The sequence below is a fragment of the Salmo salar genome, chromosome 17 (assembly GCF_965601325.2).
Source record: "Salmo salar chromosome 17, fSalSal1, whole genome shotgun sequence".
Lineage (NCBI taxonomy): Eukaryota > Metazoa > Chordata > Actinopteri > Salmoniformes > Salmonidae > Salmo > Salmo salar.
Genome location: NC_138307.1, coordinates 54,254,380 through 54,279,053, shown reverse-complemented (window position 1 = coordinate 54,279,053; position 24,674 = coordinate 54,254,380). Strand labels below are relative to the sequence as shown.

General features: G+C 49.6%; 1 protein-coding gene across 7 annotated transcripts in view; it reads right to left on the bottom strand.

Annotated features, from left to right (window-relative positions):
• LOC106576154 (signal peptide, CUB and EGF-like domain-containing protein 1) overlaps nucleotides 1-24,674 on the bottom strand; it is a 176,270-nt gene that overhangs the window by 66,667 nt on the left and 84,929 nt on the right. For 4 of the 7 annotated variants that reach the window (XM_014153088.3, XM_045699776.2, XM_014153091.3 and 1 more), the window contains 2 exons: nucleotides 21,243-21,332; nucleotides 14,581-14,697 (listed from right to left, as the gene is read on the bottom strand). In XM_014153088.3, coding sequence (XP_014008563.1) covers nucleotides 14,581-14,697; nucleotides 21,243-21,332 — 207 coding nt within the window. The remainder of the gene's footprint in view (nucleotides 1-14,580; nucleotides 14,698-21,242; nucleotides 21,333-24,674) is intronic. The other 3 variants (XM_014153094.3, XM_014153096.3, XM_014153097.3) reach the window with 1 other exon arrangement.

Sequence of the window (24,674 nt, the reverse complement as noted above, 5' to 3'; positions counted from 1 at the left end):
AAGTCAGGGGAGTGGGAAGTGAGACAGGGGAGTGGGAAGTGAGACAGGGGAGTGGGAAGGAGACAGGGGAGTGGGAAGTGAGACAGGGGAGTGGGAAGTGAGACAGGGGAGTGGGAAGGAGACAGGGGAGTGGGAAGGAGACAGGGGAGTGGGAAATGAGACAGGGGAGTGGGAAGTGAGACAGGGGAGGGGGAAGTGAGACAAGGTAGGGTGAAGTAAGTCAGGGGAGTGGGAAGTGAGACAGGGGAGTGGGAAGTGAGACAGGGGAGTGGGAAGGAGACAGGGGAGTGGGAAATGAGACAGGGGAGGGGGAAGTGAGACAGGGGAGTGGGAAGTGAGACAGGGGAGGGGGAAGGAGACAGGGGAGGGGGAAGTGAGACAGGGGAGGGGGAAGGAGACAGGGGAGGGGGAAGTGAGACAGGGGAGGGGGAAGGAGACAGGGGAGTGGGAAGTGAGACAGGGGAGTGGGAAGTGAGACAGGGGAGTGGGAAGGAGACAGGGGAGTGGGAAGTGAGACAGGGGAGGGGGAAGTGAGACAGGGGAGTGGGAAGGAGACAGGGGAGTGGGAAATGAGACAGGGGAGTGGGAAGTGAGACAGGGGAGGGGGAAGTGAGACAAGGTAGGGTGAAGTAAGTCAGGGGAGTGGGAAGTGAGACAGGGGAGTGGGAAGTGAGACAGGGGAGTGGGAAGGAGACAGGGGAGTGGGAAATGAGACAGGGGAGGGGGAAGTGAGACAGGGGAGTGGGAAATGAGACAGGGGAGTGGGAAGTGAGACAGGGGAGGGGGAAGTGAGACAGGGGAGGGGGAAGTGAGACAGGGGAAGGGGAAGTGAGACAGGGGAGTGGGAAGGAGACAGGGGAGTGGGAAGTGAGACAGGGGAGTGGGAAATGAGACAGGGGAGTGGGAAGTGAGACAGGGGAGGGGGAAGTGAGACAGGGGAGTGGGAAGGAGACAGGGGAGTGGGAAGTGAGACAGGGGAGGGGGAAGTGAGACAGGGGAGTGGGAAGGAGACAGGGGAGTGGGAAGTGAGACAGGGGAGGGGGAAGTGAGACAGGGGAGTGGGAAGTGAGACAGGGGAGGGGGAAGTGAGACAGGGGAGTGGGAAGGAGACAGGGGAGTGGGAAGTGAGACAGGGGAGTGGGAAGTGAGACAGGGGACGGGGAAGGAGACAGGGGAGGGGGAAGGAGACAGGCGAGGGGGAAGTGAGACAGGCGAGGGGGAAGGAGACAGGCGAGGGGGAAGTGAGACAGGGGAGTGGGAAGTGAGACAGGGGAGGGGGAAGTGAGACAGGGGAGGGGGAAGTGAGACAGGGGAGTGGGAAGTGAGACAGGGGAGGGGGAAGTGAGACAGGGGAGGTGGAAGTGAGACAGGGGAGGGGGAAGTGAGACAGGGGAGGGGGAAGGAGACAGGGGAGGGGGAAGTGAGACAGGGGAGTGGGAAGTGAGACAGGGGAGTGGGAAATGAGACAGGGGAGTGGGAAATGAGACAGGGGAGGGGGAAGTGAGACAGGGGAGTGGGAAATGAGACAGGGGAGTGGGAAGTGAGACAGGGGAGGGGGAAGTGAGACAGGGGAGGGGGAAGGAGACAGGGGAGTGGGAAGTGAGACAGGGGAGGGGGAAGTGAGACAGGGGAGTGGGAAATGAGACAGGGGAGTGGGAAGTGAGACAGGGGAGGGGGAAGTGAGACAGGGGAGGGGGAAGGAGACAGGCGAGGGGGAAGTGAGACAGGGGAGTGGGAAGTGAGACAGGGGAGGGGGAAGGAGACAGGGGAGTGGGAAGTGAGACAGGGGAGTGGGAAGTGAGACAAGGGAGGGGGAAGGAGACAGGGGAGTGGGAAGTGAGACAGGGGAGTGGGAAGTGAGACAAGGGAGTGGGAAGTGAGACAGGGGAGAGGGAAGTGAGACAGGGGAGTGGGAAGTTAGACAGGGGAGGGGGAAGTGAGACAGGGGAGTGGGAAGGAGACAGGGGAGTGGGAAGGAGACAGGGGAGTGGGAAGTGAGACAGGGGAGTGGGAAGGAGACAGGGGAGTGGGAAGGAGACAGGGGAGGGGGAAGTGAGACAGGGGAGGGGGAAGTGAGACAGGGGAGGGGGAAGTGAGACAGGGGAGTGGGAAGTGAGACAGGGGAGTGGGAAGTGAGACAGGGGAGTGGGAAGTGAGACAGGGGAGGGGGAAGTGAGACAGGGGAGGGGGAAGTGAGACAGGGGAGGGGGAAGTGAGGGAGTGGGAAATGAGACAGGGGAGTGGGAAGTGAGACAGGGGAGGGGGAAGTGAGACAGGGGAGTGGGAAGTGAGACAGGGGAGGGGGAAGTGAGACAGGGGAGTGGGAAGTGAGACAGGGGAGGGGGAAGTGAGACAGGGGAGTGGGAAGTGAGACAGGGGAGGGGGAAGTGAGACAGGGGAGGGGGAAGTGAGACAGGGGAGTGGGAAGTGAGACAGGGGAGGGGGAAGTGAGACAGGGGAGGGGGAAGTGAGACAGGGGAGTGGGAAGTGAGACAGGGGAGGGGGAAGTGAGACAGGGGAGGGGGAAGTGAGACAGGGGAGTGGGAAGGAGACAGGGGAGTGGGAAGTGAGACAGGGGAGGGGGAAGTGAGACAGGCGAGGGGTAAGGAGACAGGCGAGGGGGAAGTGAGACAGGCGAGGGGGAAGGAGACAGGCGAGGGGGAAGTGAGACAGGCGAGGGGGAAGGAGACAGGCGAGGGGGAAGTGAGACAGGGGAGTGGGAAGTGAGACAGGGGAGGGGGAAGTGAGACAGGGGAGGGGGAAGGAGACAGGGGAGGGGGAAGGAGACAGGCGAGGGGGAAGTGAGACAGGCGAGGGGGAAGGAGACAGGCGAGGGGGAAGTGAGACAGGGGAGTGGGAAGTGAGACAGGGGAGGGGGAAGTGAGACAGGGGAGGGGGAAGTGAGACAGGGGAGTGTGAAGTGAGACAGGGGAGGGGGAAGTGAGACAGGGGAGGGGGAAGTGAGACAGGGGAGTGGGAAGGAGACAGGGGAGGGGGAAGGAGACAGGGGAGGGGGAAGTGAGACAGGGGAGGGGGAAGTGAGACAGGGGAGGGGGAAGTGAGACAGGGGAGGGGGAAGTGAGACAGGGGAGTGGGAAATGAGACAGGGGAGTGGGAAGTGAGACAGGGGAGGGGGAAGTGAGACAGGGGAGGGGGAAGTGAGACAGGGGAGGGGGAAGTGAGACAGGCGAGGGGGAAGGAGACAGGCGAGGGGGAAGTGAGACAGGGGAGTGGGAAGTGAGACAGGGGAGTGGGAAGTGAGACAGGGGAGGGGGAAGGAGACAGGCGAGGGGGAAGTGAGACAGGCGAGGGGGAAGGAGACAGGCGAGGGGGAAGTGAGACAGGGGAGTGGGAAGTAAGACAGGCGAGGGGGAAGGAGACAGGCGAGGGGGAAGTGAGACAGGCGAGGGGGAAGGAGACAGGGGAGTGGGAAGTAAGACAGGCGAGGGGGAAGTGAGACAGGGGAGGGGGAAGGAGACGGGAGGGGGAAGTGAGACAGGGGAGTGGGAAGTGAGACAGGGGAGGGGGAAGGAGACAGGGGAGTGGGAAGGAGACAGGGGAGAGGGAAGTAAGACAGGCGAGGGGGAAGGAGACAGGGGAGGGGGAAGTGAGACAGGGGAGGGGGAAGTAAGACAGGCGAGGGGGAAGGAGACAGGGGAGGGGGAAGTGAGACAGGCGAGGGGGAAGGAGACAGGCGAGGGGGAAGTAAGACAGGCGAGGGGGAAGGAGACAGGGGAGGGGGAAGTAAGACAGGCGAGGGGGAAGGAGACAGGGGAGGGGGAAGTGAGACAGGCGAGGGGGAAGGAGACAGGCGAGGGGGAAGTAAGACAGGCGAGGGGGAAGTGAGACAGGGGAGGGGGAAGGAGACGGGAGGGGGAAGTGAGACAGGCGAGGGGGAAGGAGACAGGCGAGGGGGAAGTAAGACAGGCGAGGGGGAAGTGAGACAGGGGAGGGGGAAGGAGACGGGAGGGGGAAGTGAGACAGGGGAGTGGGAAGTGAGACAGGGGAGGGGGAAGGAGACAGGGGAGTGGGAAGTGAGACAGGGGAGGGGGAAGGAGACAGGGGAGGGGGAAGTGAGACAGGGGAGTGGGAAGTGAGACAGGGGAGTGGGAAGTGAGACAGGGGAGGGGGAAGTGAGACAGGGGAGGGGGAAGTGAGACAGGGGAGTGGGAAGTGAGACAGGGGAGTGGGACAAAGAGGAAGAGATAGAGTAGGTAGATGAAGAGTCAATAAGACATGCTGGGAGAGCAGAATCCATCTTGATCTGTCCACTTCAATGGAGAGAGAGGGAGACAGAGATAGACCACCTAAAAGGAAGCGATTCCCAAACTTTCCATAACAAAGCCATCACCTACAGAGAGATGAACCTGGAGAAGAGTCCCCTAAGCAAGCTGGTCCTGGAGCTCTGTTCACAAACACAAACAGACCCTACAGAGCCCCAGGACAGCAACACAATTAAACCCAACCAAATCATGAGAAAACAAAAAGAGAATTACTTTGGTATTTGGTATTTTATTAGGATCCCCATTAGCTGTTACAAAAGCAGCAGCTACTCTTCCTGGGGTCCACACAAAACATGAAACATAACACAGAATGACATAATACAGAACATCATTAGACAAGAACAGCTCAAGGACAGTACATACATTTTTAAAAAAGGCACACGTAGCCTACATGTGGACAGTAGTCACAATGCATACACACAAACTATCTAGGTCAAGTAGGGGAGAGGCGTTATACCGCGAGGTGTTGCTTTATCTGTTTTTTGAAACCAGATTTCCTGTTTATTTGAGCAATATGAGATGGAAGGAAGTTCCATGCAATAAGGGCTCTATATAATACTGTACGTTTTCTTGAATTTGTTCTGGATTTGGGGACTATGAAAAGACCCCTGGTGGCATGTCTGGTGGGATAAGTGTGTGTGTCAGAGCTGTGTGTAAGTTGACTATGCAAACAATTTGGGATTTTCAACACATTAATGTTTCTTATAAAAAGAAGAAGTGATGCAGTCAGTCTCTCCTCAACTCTTAGCCAAGAGAGACTGGCAAGCATAGTATTTATATCAGCCCTCTGATTACAATGAAGAGCAAGACGTGCCACTCTGTTCTGGGCCAGCTGTAGCTTGACTAGGTCTTTCCTTGCAGCACTGGACCACACGACTGGACCATAATCAAGATTAGACAAAACTAGAGTCTGCAGAACTTGCTTTTTGGTGTGTGGTGTCAATTGTGTGGCATTTTTTTGTCATTTGTGTCAGTGCAGTACATGATGAGTGCCCTTCTCTATAAGCATTCTGAAAGTCTGTTGTTAATTCGTTTACAGAGAAATAGCATTGTATTTGGTCAAACACAATTTTTCCCAACAGTTTGCTAAGAGCTGGCAGCAAGCTGATAGGTCTGCTGTTAGAACCAGTAAAGGCCGCTTTACCACTCTTGGGTAGCGGAATGACTTTCCATCATTCTTTATGTCATTGATCTTGGCTTCATAATAAAGTTTATTCTTCTTTTCGTTGAGTTTAGTCACATAATTTCTCCAATTTGCAGTAAGTCAGCCAGTCAGATGTACAGCCAGACTTATTAGCCACTCCTTTTGCCCCATCTCTTTCAACCATACAGTTATTTTTTCCAATTCCTCATCAATCCATGGAGTCTTAACAGTTCTAACAGTTTCTTAACAGATACGTTTTTCAATCATTGGAAGAAGCAATTTCATAAATGTGTCAAGTGGAGTGTCTGGATACTCCTCATTAATCACATCAGACCAACAAATATGTTTAACATCATCCACATAAGAGTCTCTTATACAGTATTTTAGGCCCAGCTTTTGGAACATTGCCTTTCCTGGATATATCCACTATATTGTGATCACTGCATTCAATGGGTGCAGATACAGCTTTAGAACACAGTTCTACAGGATTAGTAAAAATGTTATCAATACATGTGGATGATCTTGTTCCTGTAGTGTTTGTAAACACCCTGGTAGGTTGATTAATAACCTGAACCAGATTACAGGCACTGGTTACAGTGTGAAACTTCCTCTTGAGCAGACAGCTTGATGAAAACCAGACAATATGCAGGTCCCCAAGAAAGTAGACCTCTCTGTTTACATCACATACACTATCCAGCATTTCACACATATTATTTAGATACTGACTGTTAGTACTTGGTGGCCTATAGCAACACCCCAAAAGAAGAGGCTTTAGATGTGCCAAGTGAACCTGCAACCACAACACTTCAATAACACTTGACATAAGATCTTCTCTAAGCATGACAGGGATATGGCCCTGAATACAGCAACACCTCCCCCATAAGCATTCCTGTCTCTTCTATAGATGTTATATCCTTGTATTGCTACTGATGTATCATCAAATGAATTATCTAAGTGAGTCTCAGAAATGGCTAATATATGAATGTTATCTGATGTTAGCAAGTTATTGATTTCATGAACCTTATTCCTAAAGCTACACATATTAATATGGGCCATTTTCAGCCCTTTCCTGTGTAGCTTATCAGAGATAGAGATAATATGGAAAAGAGCAGACAAAGCAAGAGAAAGAAATATACATTCAGCAGTCCATTAATCAATTGGTGTGTGTGTGTGTGTGTGTGTGTGTGTGTGTGTGTGTGCTGCAGGGTTGAGGCTACAAACCCATAGGCTTGGCTCTCTCATCCCTGTCGTAGAGGATGTACGCAATGTCGCCACGCGCTCTGGCAGCTTTCATGGCTGGGATCAATTCTTTCCTCTTCTGGCGCACAGCTTCAGGATAGTCCTCGTTGAGGAAGATATATACGTTCCTGTCAAGTTCTTGGCTCTTTCCAGAACAGCTACAGTACCTTGTCCTTGAATCTCAGGAACTTGACCACTATCGGGCCTATCACCTGGGCCAGTGGTGGGTTTTCCAGTCCTGTGGTCGTGCTCCACTTCAATCTTCCTGTGGTCCATCTTCAATTTCTCAGAGATCATTTCCCTCACTTTGTCCTCAGACTCCATCCAGGTCTCATGTGGAGATTCTGCAATTCCATCCACAACCATGTTGTTTCGGCCTTGATTTTCCCTTGAGGTAGTCTGATTTATCTGTCATTGTTATCATGGATTCACACACAGAACTGATGTCCTCTCTCACTGACTTACAGATTGCTGTCATTTTGCCGTTCATCTGTTTCAACTCGTCGAGCTGACCCTGGGAGAACTGCAAACTGTTCTTCAGGTCCTGGACCTCTCTGGTCAGGTCGTCCATTCTTTTATTTGTAGAATCCACGAGTATTTGGACAAAACACTTGAAACTATTTTCTTGTTGTTGTAACAACTGCTTGTAGGTCTCTTTGTGTTCGTTTAAAGATCCTTCATGTGTGATAGAGACACCACTGTCCTCAACGGTACTCCCGCCAGCTTTGTTCTTGGTCACGGTAGCTAGCAACGTAGGTTAGGCTGTTACTCCTCGCAGTTCCAGACAGGGCAGGTCACGGGGAAAATTGAAAACAACAAACAGCAGGGATCTAGACAGCCACAAACCCGGGACAATCTGCGCTCCCAGCCACTTGACACATTAGAAAGAATGAACAATAAAACAAAGCAAACTAGAATTCTATTTGGCCCTAAACAGAGAGTACACAGTGGCAGAATACCTGACCACTGTGACTGACCCAAACTTTAGGAAAGCTTTGACTATGTTCAGACTCAGTGAGCATAGCCTTGCTATTGAGAAAGGCCGCCGTAGACAGCTCTGACTCTCAAGAGAAGACAGGCTATGTGCACCCTTTTGTACTTTAACTATTTACACATCGTTACAACACTGTATAAAGACATAATATGACATTTGAAATGTCTTTATTCTTTTGGAACTTCTGTGAAGGCAATGTTTACTGTTCATTTTTATTTTTATTTCACTTTTGTTTATTATCTACTTCACTTGCTTTGGTAATGTTAACATATGTTTACCATGCCAATAAAGCCCTTAAATTGATATTGAATTGAGAGAGAGCACCTCTGTGATTGCATTGCACACACATCTGGGCTGCCAGGGGCCAGCTGGTAGTTAGGCCTCTATTAACGAGGGCATAGCTCATTAAGGCTCTCCTACATATGATGTACCATGAGGATCTCACTCAGGGAGGGGGGAGGTGGTAGCGGAGACCTGGGGAGGGAGAGAGGGATGAAAAGGAAATGAGAGCAATGAATGGAGCGGATAAGGAATGGTGACGTCTCATGTTCCATCCTTCTCATTCACTCACTCTCTCACTCATTCAATCTTCCACTCTCTATGCCCACTGATCTATCTCTCACTCACCCCTTATCTCTTGTATCTGCCTCTCATTTCAGATATCTCTTTTTGTTACCATCTCTGTCTCTCTCTTCCTTTCTCACCGCGATCTAATCATTTTAATCTCTCTATGAATCTGGACGTGAGAACAGGGGTGTAATTTGTCAACGCACACACCCTACACACCCATCTTCCATCAATCTCCCATCCCTGTTTGACATTTACCACCGGTTCGATCGATACCCTGCTTCATCTGCGATCAATAGGTCCATTCTGAGCCCTGCTGCTCCTTGAATATAACCAGCCATTACCAGCTCATTACCATCTATTACAGCCATCTGCCTGAATGGCTGGTTGACTGACTGGCTGGCTTACTCGCTGACTGACTGACTGGCTGGCTGACTGGCTGGTTGGCTGACTGGGTACTGATAGTCTACTACCTGACTGACTGGCTACTAACTGTCTACTGGCTGACTGACTGGCTGGTTGGTTGGCTGACTGGGTACTGATAGTCTACTGGCTGACTGACTGGCTACTAACTGTCTACTGGCTGACTGACTGGCTGGTTGGTTGGCTGACTGGGTACTGATAGTCTACTGGCTGACTGACTGGCTACTAACTGTCTACTGGCTGACTGACTGGCTGGTTGGTTGGCTGACTGGGTACTGATAGTCTACTGGCTGACTGACTGGCTACTAACTGTCTACTGGCTGACTGACTGGCTGGTTGGTTGGCTGACTGGGTACTGATAGTCTACTGGCTGACTGACTGGCTACTAACTGTCTACTGGCTGACTGACTGGCTGGTTGGTTGGCTGACTGGGTACTGATAGTCTACTGGCTGACTGACTGGCTACTAACTGTCTACTGGCTGACTGACTGGCTGGTTGGTTGGCTGACTGGGTACTGATAGTCTACTGGCTGACTGACTAGCTGACTGGCTACTAACTATCTACTGGCTGACTGGCTGACTGTCTACGGGCTGACTGACCGGCTGACTAACTGGATAACTGACTGACTGGCTAACTGACTGACTGGCTAACTGACTGGCTGACTGGGAACACTGCTGCTGCTGGGAAGGCTGAGAGCCAAATGGAAAGGGCTAACATCCGCCTGGGCCAAGAGAAACAAACGCACTGGCTTACTGCTCCTTGCTCCTCTTAGGATAGGAGGTTGCGGGCCCAAGGCAGCACTAGGAGCTGTGTTTGCAGTGAGAAATCCAACACTATATGAGATATGAGAGCAGAACACTGTGTTACTGCTAAGTTAACCTGAGCCCTGAGCTAATGCAGAGGAAAAGCCTTGTGATGGTGGTTTAGGGTTCAACAGACGATTAGGATCGTTTGTAATTAACAAGGATAAATAGGATAAATAATCGACCGGTAATGAGAATATGGCTGAACGTTGACCTCTGGCCCTTGACCTCAACACAGTAAGTAAAACTCAGAGGGATCAACTGGAAGGTCATTGTTGCATAAGATGCTTGTGAGTCAATAATAGTCCTCTCAAAAGACAAAGATAGTATCTATCAATCAATCAATCGTATTTATAAAGCCCTTCTTACATCAGCTGATGTCACAAAGTGCTATACAGAAACCCAGCCTAAAACCCCAAACAGCAAGCAATGCAGGTGTAGAAGCATGGTAGATGGAGAACGGAAAGAGGGAGAGGCAGCAAACAAGACAGAAATAAAGAAAGAGAAGAAGAAATAAAGGTTGTATTGTAACATGAACTGCAGCCATTGGAGAGAGAGTGAGAGAGTGAGAGATGAGGAATGTGGAAGCTCTTTGGCTGCTGCTGCAGGCTTATCTCTGAGAGCTCGGGTAGCCTTGGTAAGCACCTCGGGAAAACTGTGTAGTTTTTCAAAATATTTACAGTAAAAAGCAATTAAACGTAATAGATTTGTGGAAACCCGAACCTGTCCAAATAATTTGGGGACGGGAGAAGGGGGTTCTACTGTTCATAAAAAGCAGAGTTTACCTCGGTGTGACCACCTCAGGCTGCTAATTTGGGAGACGACGGGCAGCTCGGGCCAGAGCCGGCCGTGTATTTATCAGAGGACTTAAACGGCCCGCTTTGTTTGCTTTGTCCCTAAAGACTCTCCTCCGTCTAATAACAGAGGCTCTATGGGCTGCATCTGGGCCAAGAGCAACTCCAGTAAAGAGCAACACAACAGTAAAATAAAACAGCAGGCAGGGCCGACGCCGGCCTGACGGAGGGAGAGCCGGAACGGTTGAGGGCCGGAGCTGGGCCAGGCTGAGTCATGTAAGGTGATGGAGATAGGAGTGTTATTGTGGAGATTACTGGGCCTGACATGTTAATACATTGGGCTTTTGAGAGCGTCGGCACTTTCTGGAGGCTTTCTGTCTGGATGAGTGGGGCTAGAGGACTTTATGGGGAAGCCACTCCGTACAGTAGCTTCCAGTCTCTTGAGGACACAAAGTGATAGTGAAGCTATGACAAAAAGCTAGTGGGAGTGGTAAGTGGGAAAGTGAGGGTGAGAATCAAAGGTGTTGCTGACTATGATACAGTTAGTTTACTGAGATTAGCTTAGCCACATAAAGCATGTCCCCTAATAACCCAACGAGCTTGTAGCCTATCACCAGGTTTCTCCTTGTCAGTGTTAAGTGACTCCTGTAATGGCTCTTTGATTGGATTACAGGATGTGTGTGTGTGTTCAGGCTTTCGCTGGTACTGGGGAGAGGAATGCAGGCCAGTGGGGACGTGTCTCAGGTGCCCATACACACACTGTACAACTTGAGCAGCTCAGTCTCCCTGCACCGACCACACACACACTCACACAATGCAAACGTGTAAACACACATACACACGCACGCGCACGCACACACATATAACTCATCCACCCCCCCGACATGCACCTTCTAATCAAACATCTGGAAACTGTTCACAAAATCACTTTTCTTCTCCCTCTCTCCCTCTCTTCCCTCCGTCTCTCCCTCCGTCCGCAGGAGAGTCATGTGATAAAAACGCCCCCTTCCATTGGCACGTCTGTCATCGTGGAGTTAGGGAACCGTCTCGTCTGTCAGCGCAGATGAAAGGCTGTTTATCAGACGCCTGGGATTTAAACATGCCCTAAATAGTTTATATTGAAATGATTATGTTAGGGGGGGGGCAGGATGGTGCAGGTCCCACAGGGTCTGGCACACAGAGAGACAGAGCAGAGAGACAGAGCAGAGAGACAGAGCAGAGAGACAGACGGCTCTGTCTACAGTACCTCACAGCATGACATTTACCTCCCCGCTAACTACTAACCCCACAAAACCACAAACTGCTGTCTACAATACTCGATCTACATTAACAACACATAACTACCCACTATCTCTATGCTATAATAACACCTCTACCCCCTGGGTCTATCTGCATGGTACAATACACCGCTGGCAGAACCCGAAATGCTGTAACACGTGACTATCTTCAACATTCGACTTTAGAGCACAGTCACACACTACACTCCTGTGGTCAGCTCAGCTGTGATATCAGCTAGCTTAGCCAAGACCCTGTCAGCCCATTTCACCTGTCAAAGATCAGGAGATCTGTGTGTGCTGTTACCAAGGTTACAGGACGCTTTGGTCCAGGCTGGGGGCAGCATGGCGACAAGGTGGGACATGTGGTCTGAATAAAATGTCTTTAATGATCAATAATACCCCTGGCTGACTGACTGGGATCAGTGGGTGATGATCTGTCCCGGACGGGGACAGCCAGAAGTAATGCTGAGTTCAGACTTTCCCTTCCTGATATGTTTGAGTGTGTGCTTTTGTGTGTAGTCAGTGTGGGTGTGTAGTTAGAGTGCATGTGTGTATTGATTGCTGACGAGTGTATGGTTAACTTGTGTGTGCATTCACCGTGCCTGCATGTGATTGTCTATCATGTAAGTAGGTGTGTGTGTGTGTGTGTGTGTGTGTGTGTGTGTGTGTGTGTGTGTGTGTGTGTGTGTGTGTGTGTGTGTGTCTGTGTGTGTGTGTGTGTGTGTTTGCAGTCAGTGGCAGATGCCTCCCTCCATGTTTTCCTGCTCCATCCCTCCACCCTCCACCCCTTCATGCCCAGCTGATGGATGGTGATGGGTGATGGATGTGGTGCTGTCTGTGCTGTCTCTCAGCTCCAGCTCAGATCAGGTCAATCACCGGTGGATTTATGGAGCCCAGGGGCCTAACTCAGCCAAATTATCTGGGCGGAACACAGCTGGACTGCAGCCCTATCCATCTTCTCCACTCAACTCGCAGCCGGAAAACACAGGAGAGGCTAACTTTTAATTTTCCTGCACCATAAAGGCTTGGTTGTCCTGTTAAGCACACAAATCAAAGGCAGACGGGAGACAGACGGGAGTGTAAGCTGTTCACACAAGCTGCTGGGGTTTAAACTTGACATTGGAGCGACAGAGAGACTAGATGTTTTCTCACACTGCAACCAATGCTGGGCTGGACCCTTCCGGTCACAGCTAACCTTGTTAGCAGACAATGATGTTGCCATGGAGGATTCTACGATATATCATTATCAACTGGTTTCACTGACCATAATGGTGCCTCTGATGTGATGTGTCCAAACAAACCTGTCCCCATGCTCTGCCTCACTTCAACCAAAGAGCTGACATGACAACTGAGAATGAACGATATGCCTGTTCTCTAAGCTGGAGATATGACGGATGGTGGTAGGTAGTAACACTCTCTGTAACCCCATCCGATGTGTCTCCCCACTATACAGCTGGGTGGCGCTGTGTGAGTCTGTGTGAGTCTGTGTGGTGTGTGTGTGTGTGTGTGTGTGTGTGTGTGTGTACTATATGTGTGTGAGAGACAAAGAGAGACAGTGCAGCGTAGGCCTCACTGTTCAAACAGCTCAAAGTTTGCCGTCGCCTTGTCTGCCTGCCAGCCAGACAGACAGCCCCGGCTCCAGTATTTCACACTTACATGCCACATTCTCAAACGTCTTGACACGAAATACACACACACACACACACACACACCACACACACACACACACACACACACACACACACAGACACACACACACACAGACACACACACACACAGACACACAGACACACACACACACACAGGCACACAGGCACACAGACACACAGACACACAGACACACACACACACACACACACACACACACACACACACACACACACACACACACACACACACACACACACACACACACACACCTTGGGCACACAGGTACACACACACATACACACACACGGGCACACAGGTACACAGGTACACACACACACACATACACACACAGGACATTGGACATAAAGAGTCGCCGCCATGTAACCTACAAGTCCTTGCTATGGCGACTCCTACAGCAGTTCCCCTCCTCAAACATGTCTTGTCACATGTGGGCAGAATAGGTTGAGCAGCGATGCAACAGCACTCACCACATCCTCAGTGTAGAACCAACTCAACTCAACAGCCCGAGGAAAACTCTCCGCCCTTTTGTTTTCTCTTCCCCAGTCTCTTCCTTCCGATCAGTGCAGATGAAGGAAAGGAGATTAGGAGATGAGGAGAGAAAGTAGCCACTATACGCTTGAGATGCACCCAAGTGTGTCTCATGCAAGCCAGACCACAGTGTCGCTGTTCCTCAGACATATCAATGATCCCTGAAACCAGCAATACCGCTCCACATGAACCACTGTATTTTCCATTCGGGTGACCCTGGGGTCAGAACCATCAACAGCCCTGTTTGTTTAGGGACAAGCCTCAATCAACTATCTGCAACAACAAAAAAATCCCTTTCACTGCGTCTGTGTGGCGTCCCGGTAGGGCCTGGGTCGCCGTCTTTGACGTCACAGGCGGAATTTGGAAAGTGGAAAAGTTTGGCGGCAACATCAACAACAACAACAGCAGCACTGCCAGTGACCGCGCTGGAGACCGGAGTCTCTCTCTCCTCCACGCGAGGAGGGGAAGTGAACTTCGTGCAGCAGGGTTGGTTGGTCTTGGCCCAAGATCACTCAGATACCACTCATACCAGCCACAGATACCAGACCCCTGGAACACCTCCGCATAGGATCCTCTCAACTCAGTACCGTTCAATACCACATAACTTGCCCATATAGCGTTACATTTTCCAAATACGGTCGAGTTCTGATACGGAATGTGCCTCCATTGTTAACAGCACTAGCAGTGTGTTCTTCAGATGAAACGAGCACACTAAAGGTTTGGGTGAAATCGAGGCATGAGTAAAAGCCGCTCGTCACATGGAGAGAGAGAGAGAGAGGGGGAAGTAAAGTAGACAGAGGAGAGCAGTATGGGACAGTAGGGCCACAGGGACACACACACACACCTATACACTGACCTTTGCAGGTCTTGCCGTCTGGCTGCAGGGTGAATCCCACGGGGCAGCTGCAGCGTACCCCTGTAGCCGTGTCCTTACACGTCCGGTCACAGCCGCCATTGTTCACCGCACAGGTTTCTGGGTAAAACAAAAATATACAGTGGGAGAAAAGAGAGGCGGGGCGGGGGCAGGGGCGTTAACCTACTGACTGGCACGCATATCTAAAGAGCAGGACGGAGTTTAAAGAGAGAAACAGTAGACAGGGAAGATATGACGGGTGGGTTGAGGAGAGGCTACACACAGTGGAGAAATACACAACAGGGAGAAGTCGTGTATTCAGGGAATATTGCTTTTTCATCATACCCATTCAGACTTCATTTCCACGATACTAAGCACGTGTCGAGACATTCTAGTAATCCATCAGACCAGTGACAGGTTATGAGAACGGTACACAGTTGGAATTTCATGGACGGTTCATAAACATGTTATAGACCGACTATAAACTCATACTCAGGATTCTGTGTTGAACATAACTGATTGGAACACCTAGTAGACTCATTTAGAGAAAGACAGATTTCTACAAAACATAAACAAGAGATTAATGGGCAACACGAGTTGAACTCAGAGAGGAACTCGGTAGCCTAGTCAAAAACGATACTGAAGGTTAAGTAGAGAAAACATGAGAGTCTAAAATATAGTAGTGGCGGGATCGAGTAGTAGTACCTAGGACCGAATGGATATATTTTGACTCTAGGAAAAATGTTCTTGTATGTGGCCAAGATAAGGTTTGCTCTGACTTGTGAATATTGCCTGAGCTAATCCCAAAACAAACAGCACCTTATGGCATCTCCACTTCACCTGCGCAGCCCAATGTTGCTTTAGGAAAGCTGAGCTCACTAATCCCCAATGGGTGTCAGATACTGCTGAGGACGGTGAAACTGTACACTGTTATTAGAACGGGGCTCAATAATAGGCTACTATATTTAATAAAGAACAGTTTCAGATTAACTACTTGGGTCTGGCAGGCTTCTGATATGTCCTGGAAAAAACTCTGTTGAATGTGCTTAGTTAAAGAGATCCTTTATCTACTTCCCCAAAGTCGTGGATACCATTTTTATGTCTCTGCGTCCTGTATGGAGGAAGTTAAGAGGTAGTTTCGAGAGCAAAGCTAACTAGCTTAGCACAAAGACTGGAAGTCTTTGGGTACAGCTAGTGATAATGCTAGTTAGCATTGGCTCGCAAAACTACCTCTAACTTCCTTCATACTGGACGCAGAGGCATAAAAATGGTATCCAGGAGTTCAGCCAAAATCCCAAACTATCCCTTTAAAGGTGACAGAAGACGCTGAAATGGCTCTGGCTATTTGGACATGTACGCAAATGAGAAACGGTGCACTTGTCTCTCTGGCACCTATTCCCAGCTCAATAAATGCAAAGAGGTTCTGTGCTTGCTTTAAGGCAGGGAAGAGGATGAACCCTTTCAGACTGGCTAGCTAACACGCCCGGCTCTAGAGGTCACAGCATTAGCATAATACTGTCAATGAGTGCAGTGTCACGGACTGACGGCATCTCATCAGCGGGCTGATCAAACATGGCCGTCTGTTGGCGGCAAAAGCAAACTGCAGGTGGGTGCTGTGAGAGCCAACATGATGGCCAGATTCTACCACCACCGGGAAGCTGTCAGTGGCTAAATGGCTCTACTTCAATGAGGCTGCTGGTGTGTTTCATTGAACTGCAGATAACCTTTTGGGATACTGAACCTAATTCCCAGAAAAGGAAAACACAGAGGGAATAGGGGAAGGAGAGATACTATATCTTCCTGGTACACTACATGACCAAAAGTATGTGGACACCTGGTCGTCAAACATCTCATTCCAAAATCATGGTCAATAATATGGAGTTGGTCCCCCCTTTGCTGCTATAACAGCCTCCACTCTTCTGGGAAGGCTTTGCACTAGATGTTGGAACATTGCTGCGGGGATTTGCTTCCACTCAGCCATAAGAGCATTAGTGAGGTTGGGCACTGATGTTGGGTGATTAGGCCTGGCTCGCAGTTGGCATTCTAATTCATCTCAAAGATGTTCGATTTCTGTATGGACTTCGCTTTGTGCATGGGGGCATTGTCATGCTGAAACAGGAAAGGGCCTTCCCCAAACTGCTGCCACAAAGTTGGAAGCACAGAATGTAATTGTATGCTGTAGCGTTAAGATTTCCCTTCACTGGAACTAAGGGGCCTAGCCCGAACCATGAAAAACAGCCCCAGACCATTATTCCTCCTCCATGAAGCTCTACAGTTAGCACTATGCATTGTGGCAGGTAGCGTTCTCCTGGCATCCACCAAACCCAGATTTGTCCGTCAGACTGCCAGATGGTAAAGCGTGATTCATCAATCCAGAGAACACGTTTCCACTGCTCCAGAGTCCAATGGCAGCTAACTTTACACCACTCCAGCTGACGCTTAGCATTGTGCATGGTGATCTTAGGCTTGTGTGCGGCTGCACGGCCATGGAAACCCATTTCATGAAGCTCCTGACGAACAGTTATTGTGCCGACGTTGCTTCCAGAGGCAGTTTGGAACTTGGTAGTGAGTGTTGCAACCGAGGACAGACGAATTGTACACACTACGCGCTTCAGCACTCAGCGGTCCTGTTCTGTGAGCTTTTGTGTCCTACCACTTCGTGGCTGAGCCATTGTTGCTCCTAGACGTTTCCACTTCACAATAACAGCACTTACAGTTGACCGGGGCAGCTCTAGCAGGGCAGAAATGTGACGAACTGACTTGTTGGAAAGGGGGCATTCTAAAACAGTGCCACAGTAAGGCCATTCTTCTGCCAATGTTTTGTCTATGGAGATTACATGGCTGTGTGCTTGATTATATACACCTGTCAGCAATGGGTGTGGCTGAAATAGCCGAATCCACTAATTTCAAGGGGTGTCCACATACTTTTGTATATATAGTGTAGCTTGTCTGATGGGTGCTGTAGGGTATGGCAGTGGACCCCTGCAAACGTCCCACTCAGGTGTGTGTGTGTGTGTGTGTGTGTGTGTGTGTGTGTGTGTGTGCGCATGGGGCTGTTAATGGGTCAGCCTGATTTATACTACTGAAGGCAATGGGCCCTATAATTAGCTTAGCGTGAGTCCTGCTCGGAGCCCCTCTCCTGCTCTGATGAGCCAGGCCCGCCCACCCCCAGGGCAAGAGGCTGCACACAGGAACACACATCCGCCGCCCGCCCAAACACAATCTGATTGATGTACTGGACATGCAAAGCCTACCCCCGAACAGCCCCTCTGAACCCCCACCCCTGAATGTTTCTGTCTCATGCACACTGTATTGCAACTACGCTATAAAGGCTAACACTCTTCTATTCACAGCCATCCTTTCCACTTCCCTGTGTCTCAATTTCAACATGCTGAAGCTGAGAAGAAGATGGACAGGATTACACCTATTTTTTGTAAAGGGGAGTGGGGGTTTGGGGGAGTTTCCGTGGGAGACATTCTGGGGGAGATTGGAGGGACCCGTTCAAGGGAACCAGCTCTCATCTCCGTGGTGACAGTTGAAGATTACCCGTCTGTCTTGTTTGTGTGAGCAGCGGCAGCAGGGCCAGTGGTGTGTTGGCTGAGAGCCAGTACAAATCAACAGAGACACCCCTGACTTACCCACCAAATACCCCCATCACCACACCCTTCCATCTCACTGTCTCTCTGTCTGTCTCTCTCCTCTCATCCATCTTTAAGATACTGCCATGCTCACACACACACACCTCATACTCCTCACACACACAGACATGCTGACCAGTCAAATCTCCATGCAGTCTCTCGCTCTCTCTCTCTCTAAGACACATGTTCTATTGATTAAGAGGGAGTCATGAGAAAAGAGGAGTGGTTGTGCTTTATTAAGCATCATGCCAAGTCCCATCAACCCTCCACACGCATACTGACTGAGCTGTAGGGGCACGATCGTCTTTCAGCAGGGCCTAGCTAACAGGATCCCCCTTCACTGTGTCATGGGCACCTAATCCAGCTGTCAGCGCTGCCACGGTCCTGAAATCACGCTATCCATACACACACACACACACACACACACACACACATGCCCAGCTCAGCCCATCTGTCCTAGGTGAGTGGTTTATTTGGACTCCTCAGCAGCCAAGGTCTGTGTAGCGATAGCACTACTCTCTCTCTCTCCCTCTCACACCCAGCCTCATCACGTGTCCAGCAAACGCTGGTTTAATCCTAAATGAGTAGAAATTTGAAAAGACCTGGCTTTTTCTGTGCTAGAACTTTCACATTCTTCACTCTTTCCTCTCGCTATCTCTATCAGGCTTTTCTCCATCATTTCTTCATTATAGCCCAGGTTCCAGTTTAATCTGTCTTGATCAATCTGGGCTCCAGTGATATGGGACAAAGCCTACGGCAGTGTCTGCAGAGAAAATAGCAGCAGCAGACGCACAGAGAGGGACAGGAACGCTGTGTGTCAAAGCAGGCAGACGAATGGAGCACAGTGTCAAATCTAACAGACGTTCAGGGCTGTTCTAAAGACTTCCATGGTTTCCATGGCAATCAGACTAATCAGACCTGTAAAGCATAAAAATAAACGGCAAATAAAAAAGTTAGGATTAAAAACATCTCAATAACACAGGTCATATAAATGAGAGATGGGGGGGGGGGGGGGTTATAGAAAACACGGATACAGTGTTGGTATGAAGGGGAGGAGCATCAATAGTGACATCATCAGGAATGAAAATAACAGGACTGAGTCAGGCAGGGGAAAAATTATTCAACTGGTGAAAGATGAGAAGGATAGAAAAGTTAACATTTAGAGGAAATAGGTGGAGTTTTGTCCCCCCCCCTCCCCCATTTACAGGCCAAAGTCATCACCTGTTGAAGTAAGATCTTCCCCTGTATGGGAGAAACCTGCAGGCACCAATCCATAACAGTAACAGTATATACAAGCTCAGGATGTCTGAATGACTGACTGACTTAGGTCTACATGCTGGTAAACATACAGGCTGTACATTGTACTGGATCCACGTCTGCCTTTGAAAAGAAAATAGCTAAATAAAGGAAACAGAATCATAAGAAACCAAGAGGGAAATGCTGCTCCGAGGCTCAGACGTTTTAGGAAGTGCAGTTTTAGTTAGGTATTAGTGGGGGTTCACCCATTTAGTCTGGTTTAGTGGTTAGTCCAGATTAGTTGAGATATTTCCATTAAAGGGAGAAATATTGAAACCACACTTTAACAGTCAGGTAGAACTTCACAGGGGGTTCGAGGTCTGAAAGAGGGAAAAGAAGGTTCACAGGGACAGACTATGTACAGAATGGTGTTATCTAGGAGTTGATTGGCATATGTTGTCTGAGAACCATGTCGTTTGTCCCTTCCCACCAACCCTGCGGAGTGATTTTCGTTCAACAGTCAGCCACTACTGTTGAAGGGATGCATCTTCCTCCACTGAGTCGGGAAAGGGTTAACTATTCACGTTTTTATTCATTTCATTTGTTTTATACTAATTGACTGAGTCATCCATTGATGAACCTACAGTGTAGATACAGTATCTGGACACCGTCTCTCATCGACGGTGCCCGGGGCTTGTATGAAAGCTCTTTATGTCACGATGTGGCTGTTTGAGTGATCTGCTCACTTGAAATGCAAGTACTGTAGGCCAAACAAGTGCATACTTGAGAAGTAGGGTGCCAGTCTGAAACGGGATGATGGCGATGGGCATATGGTAATAATGAATTGTTAAGGGGCCCTCTGAAAGACATCCCTTGAGTAGTACGTTTCCAGATATGTTGGTACTGCAAGGGTCAGGCTAGGACACGTAACTGGCCAAGGGGAATGAGATGGAGATGAGGCTATAGGATGGATGGGAAGTTAAAGGCCACCAATATTAAAGACTTAGGTGTCTATTCAATCAAAACCGCTGTCTGGAAGTAGGCAAGGCAAGCACTGCAGTAGAGTTTATTGCATAAATTAATCCAAATGTACATTCTCACAGCATAAGATTGATGATTTGTCTTCACCCGGAGACTTCCAGACGGTGGATTTGATCGAATGAAGCGCTATGTCACCCAAAGAGACTCTGCTGATAGAGACCCTTCAAAGATACTAGCTGAGATGTTCTCCATGAAAACGCCAAAGATATAATGGGACGGAATGGCTCCTCGTGTACTGTTCCCTCCAAGCCATGAGTATCATCATGGGGAGGGGGAAGGAAGGACTGAGGGTGTTGCAAATTTTACAGGAACATTTTCGCCTTAATAGTGAACATGAAACCGTGTCAAAATGGTCAAAGTCCCGAGTTCTTCAAGACCTTTTTCGTTGACCATAAACTTTCCTTTATGTCTAAAGACTCTCCCTGAGGAGGAGTGCCTGACCACCAGTCTAATCTTTGGAGGGATGCGTAGCTGCCTACAGGAATAACTGTTAGTTGCTGTGGGAACTCTACAGAACATGTATCTTCTGCCGAGACGGGCGATGGGGTGAGGTGGGAGCAGGGTTGGAGAAGTTTACCAACAGGCTGGGACCTTGAGGGTGGACATAGAGGGTACCAAGGACTCATAAAAATAAAAATGTATTTGAGAGAGAGAGAGAGAGAGATAGATAGATAGAGAGAGAGAGAGAGAGAAGGGAGATACAAGCACAAGCGCCATGGCAACACATAGAAAGAGGAAGAAAAGAGTTACCCATTAGTAGCCGCCGTTTCACCCGCTTGTCCACATCAGCTATTGACGTGGCATTGAACTCAGAGCTCTCAATTGCAGCCTCATCTCTCTCTAAAACACAAGTGACAAGGGGACAAACAGTGAGCAGTAAGGTTAATTAGAAGCCCAATGTGCACCGCCCGCTGCCGCCCGAGACGTCAAGTCAAGTAAGCCCCTCTTGGCGTTTGAGCAAAACCAAAGCCAAGAAGCAAGAAGCCATGAAAAGGCGCCAAAATCCCTGTTAGAGTGTTAATCCCAAAAACAGATCCAAAAGTCCCAGATAGCAACAAAAAAAAACGAAATAAGTTTAAATGAGGGTAAGGGTGGGGGTGGGGGTAGGGGACAAAAATAGAAGTTCAAATAAAAATATAATTTAGGGGGGGGTGGGAGTTTGTTGACGTTGATGTTGTAGCCGTTGCTGTTTCTGTCTTCCATATCAAACGGCCACACACTCTCAGCAATGATTCCCTCACATCCGGAAAGGAGGAAGAGGGGGAGGAGGAAAGGAAGGAGGAGTAGAGGGAAGGATGAGCAAACATGTCCAAGACAAGCTGCATGAGTGTGGGTAAGAAGCAGGGGGGTGAGGATGACAACAGAAGAAGGGTAGAGGGTGACGCCAACGGGTAAGAGGCTATGCTAGCCACCAGATCAGACAGACACTACAGAGAGAGGGAGCGACTACAAGGACTTCAGAATGACAAAATGACAAAATGAAAGAAAGAAAGGGATGAGAGAGAGAAAAAGGGAAGAAGAAGAGAGAGGAAATCCCATCCCATCGTGGGCCACAATGGGAGAAGTAAATGGGAGGAACACTCATAAATAAATGAGGTTGGGGACTAGTGGAGGGGGGAGCGATGGAGAGGGCATGCATAGAGGAGAGGAGAAGGAGGTAGTCTGGCGGCAGCGCTGGTTGCCTGTTTGTCTATGGAACACATCACAACTGGCTTTAACAGTCAACGTTGGAAACCATGTTCCCAAGCCAGGCGGGGGGGGGGGGGGGGGGGTGGAGGGAGGGGTGAGAAGGGAGAGGGGAAAGGTCGGGGGTTACGGTTAAGATGAACATGCAGATATGCAGCTGAGCAAACGCTGTGTTGCAGATATGCAGCTGAGCAAACGCTGTGTTGCAGATATGCAGCTGAGCAAACGCTGTGTTGCAGATATGCAGCTGAGCAAACACAGATATGCATGAGCAAACGCTGTGTTAGAATGGATGGGCTGGGGTTGGTGAGGAGTTCTACTAGGCCTTGGGAAGAGAGGGAGTCTTTCACTGGGACGTCAGAGTCATTAGGCTCTGAATGAGCATCTCTCTCTGAAGCACTGAATGGGGGGGGGGCAGGCCAGGGCACTGCCACTCAGTACAATGGAACTGGGACTGTCTTTGATGTACAAAGTCCTATGGAGGGGGATTTTGGGTGAGGGGGAGGAAGGGGTAACTAAAGCCCTCTCTGGTCACCCCTGGCTTGGCCCGTTACTGGTCTTTCTCAGGCAGTTCGTTTGGGAAGGATTGGTAGACAAAGTGAAAGACTCTCTGAAGCAGTGTTCACAAATGAATGGAGGCTTTCTGGCACTCAACTAACGGTTAGGTGTGTGTGTGCGTGCGTGTGTATATGTATGTGTGCATGTATGTGCGTGTGTGTTATTGCCTGTGTCTGTGTGTGTATACGGGTGACTGGGCAATTATGTGCTGGTGTATGGATGTGAGTGCTTGTGAGTGTGTGCATGCTTGAGTGTGAGGGTGCGTGCACGTGTGTATGAGCGTGTGAAAGTGTGTGAGTGGGTGGTTGTGTAAGAAAGGGTGAGGAGGAGGAGGAGAAGAGAGGACTCCAGGACACTCCTAAGGGGCTAAGGAATCAGCAGTTCTAAGGTCCGTTTAGAGGAGGCCTTCTGAGGGGGGATGTTTAGAGAGAGAGCAGAACTTACACAGGAAATAATCACTGAAGGGAGGGAGGAATGAATCCATAGCAGTACACTACAGCTAAGAGGAGAACAGTAACGGTAACCAGTAACGATGCACTGTAAGAAAACAGGAGGACAAGTGTTGGTTGCTATTAATGTAACTGCAATTCAAGGAGGGGGGAAAAATGAAAGAAAATGAAAATCAGAATAAAAACAAAAAGGAAATCAAAAGGGAAAGTACAGAACAGTAGGATCTCCCATGCAGGCGGACAGACAGAAACACAGACAGGCAGAAGGGTCGCGTAGATTAGTGACAGAGGTATGGTGAGGACAGACGGACGCACAGACGGACGGGCTGACAGACACGGAGAGCGTGTCAGATTGAGAATGCATGCGGCTGGCTGGGATGACGGCGTGATGGAGGTGTTATTGAGAAACAGGCAGGGTTACTGGTCCGTCTCTACAGGTGGATGAGGGGGGAGGTGCTGATGGGTGGGGGGTGATGTGGGTTTTGGGGGTTGCCACAGTAACAGGATTTTGTTTGCTGGTTGAGGCCGTTGTACTGTTAGGGGGAGGGGGGGCATATTGCAGGTTGGAGGAGGGGGGGGGGGTGTTTGGAGTGATGTTTGTTTTTGGTTTGGGTTGGTAGCTCTATGTAACGTTAGATCAGGCTGCAACTGAGATGTTCACTCTAATCCTGTACCATTGTTTTATTAGTTCCCCCCCAGTCCTTAATTCAATTCCCTTTAATAATCTTAATTCCTTTGAGGTAAGGATTTAATCCTTTTTGAATTGAATTTGAACGTGGATGCTCAGACAAGACAGGCAATCAGTAACTATCACCAGAAAGCAGGAGGAGGTAGGTAGGGAGGAAGAGGAGGAGGAGGAGGAAGAGGAGGATCACCAGAGACAGCACTACACAAAGGTGGGTCAAAGGTGGGCCCAGTGACAGAGCAGTTGGGACACTCAGACCAGAGAGGAGCCTTTCCTCTCGCCAGAGAGAAAAAGACACGGGACAGAGGGAGAAGGAGAACAGGGTTTTTCTCTTTCTTTCATTCTTTCAGAGGTCTTCCTCTTCTTTCGTGGATTTCGTTGGTCCTCGCATGGCTGGAAAGGAAAAGGTTATGGGCACAAAATGAAGGCAGTTCTGTGAGAACACAGCATTGATGATACTGTATAGCAGAGATCTGTTTTTGGGGAGAGAGAGGGGGCTTCTCCAGTGTTCTAGCACAGCAGGAATGACAACACACAGAAAAAGGGTTTATTTGTGACATGCGGGAAGACCTGTGTGTGTGTGTGTGTGTGTGTGTGTGTGTGTGTGTGTGTGTGTGTGTGTGTGTGTGTGTGTGTGTGTGTGTGTGTGTGTGTGTGTCTTTTAATTCCAGTTAGAACAGGTATTGCAGGGATCATCAACTAAATTCTGCCGCAGCCAATTTTTTCTTGAGTGGATGTTCGTGATGCTGGAACATAATTACAAATCATTTGTAGACTGCAAATTGACCGCAAGAAGCCCAAACA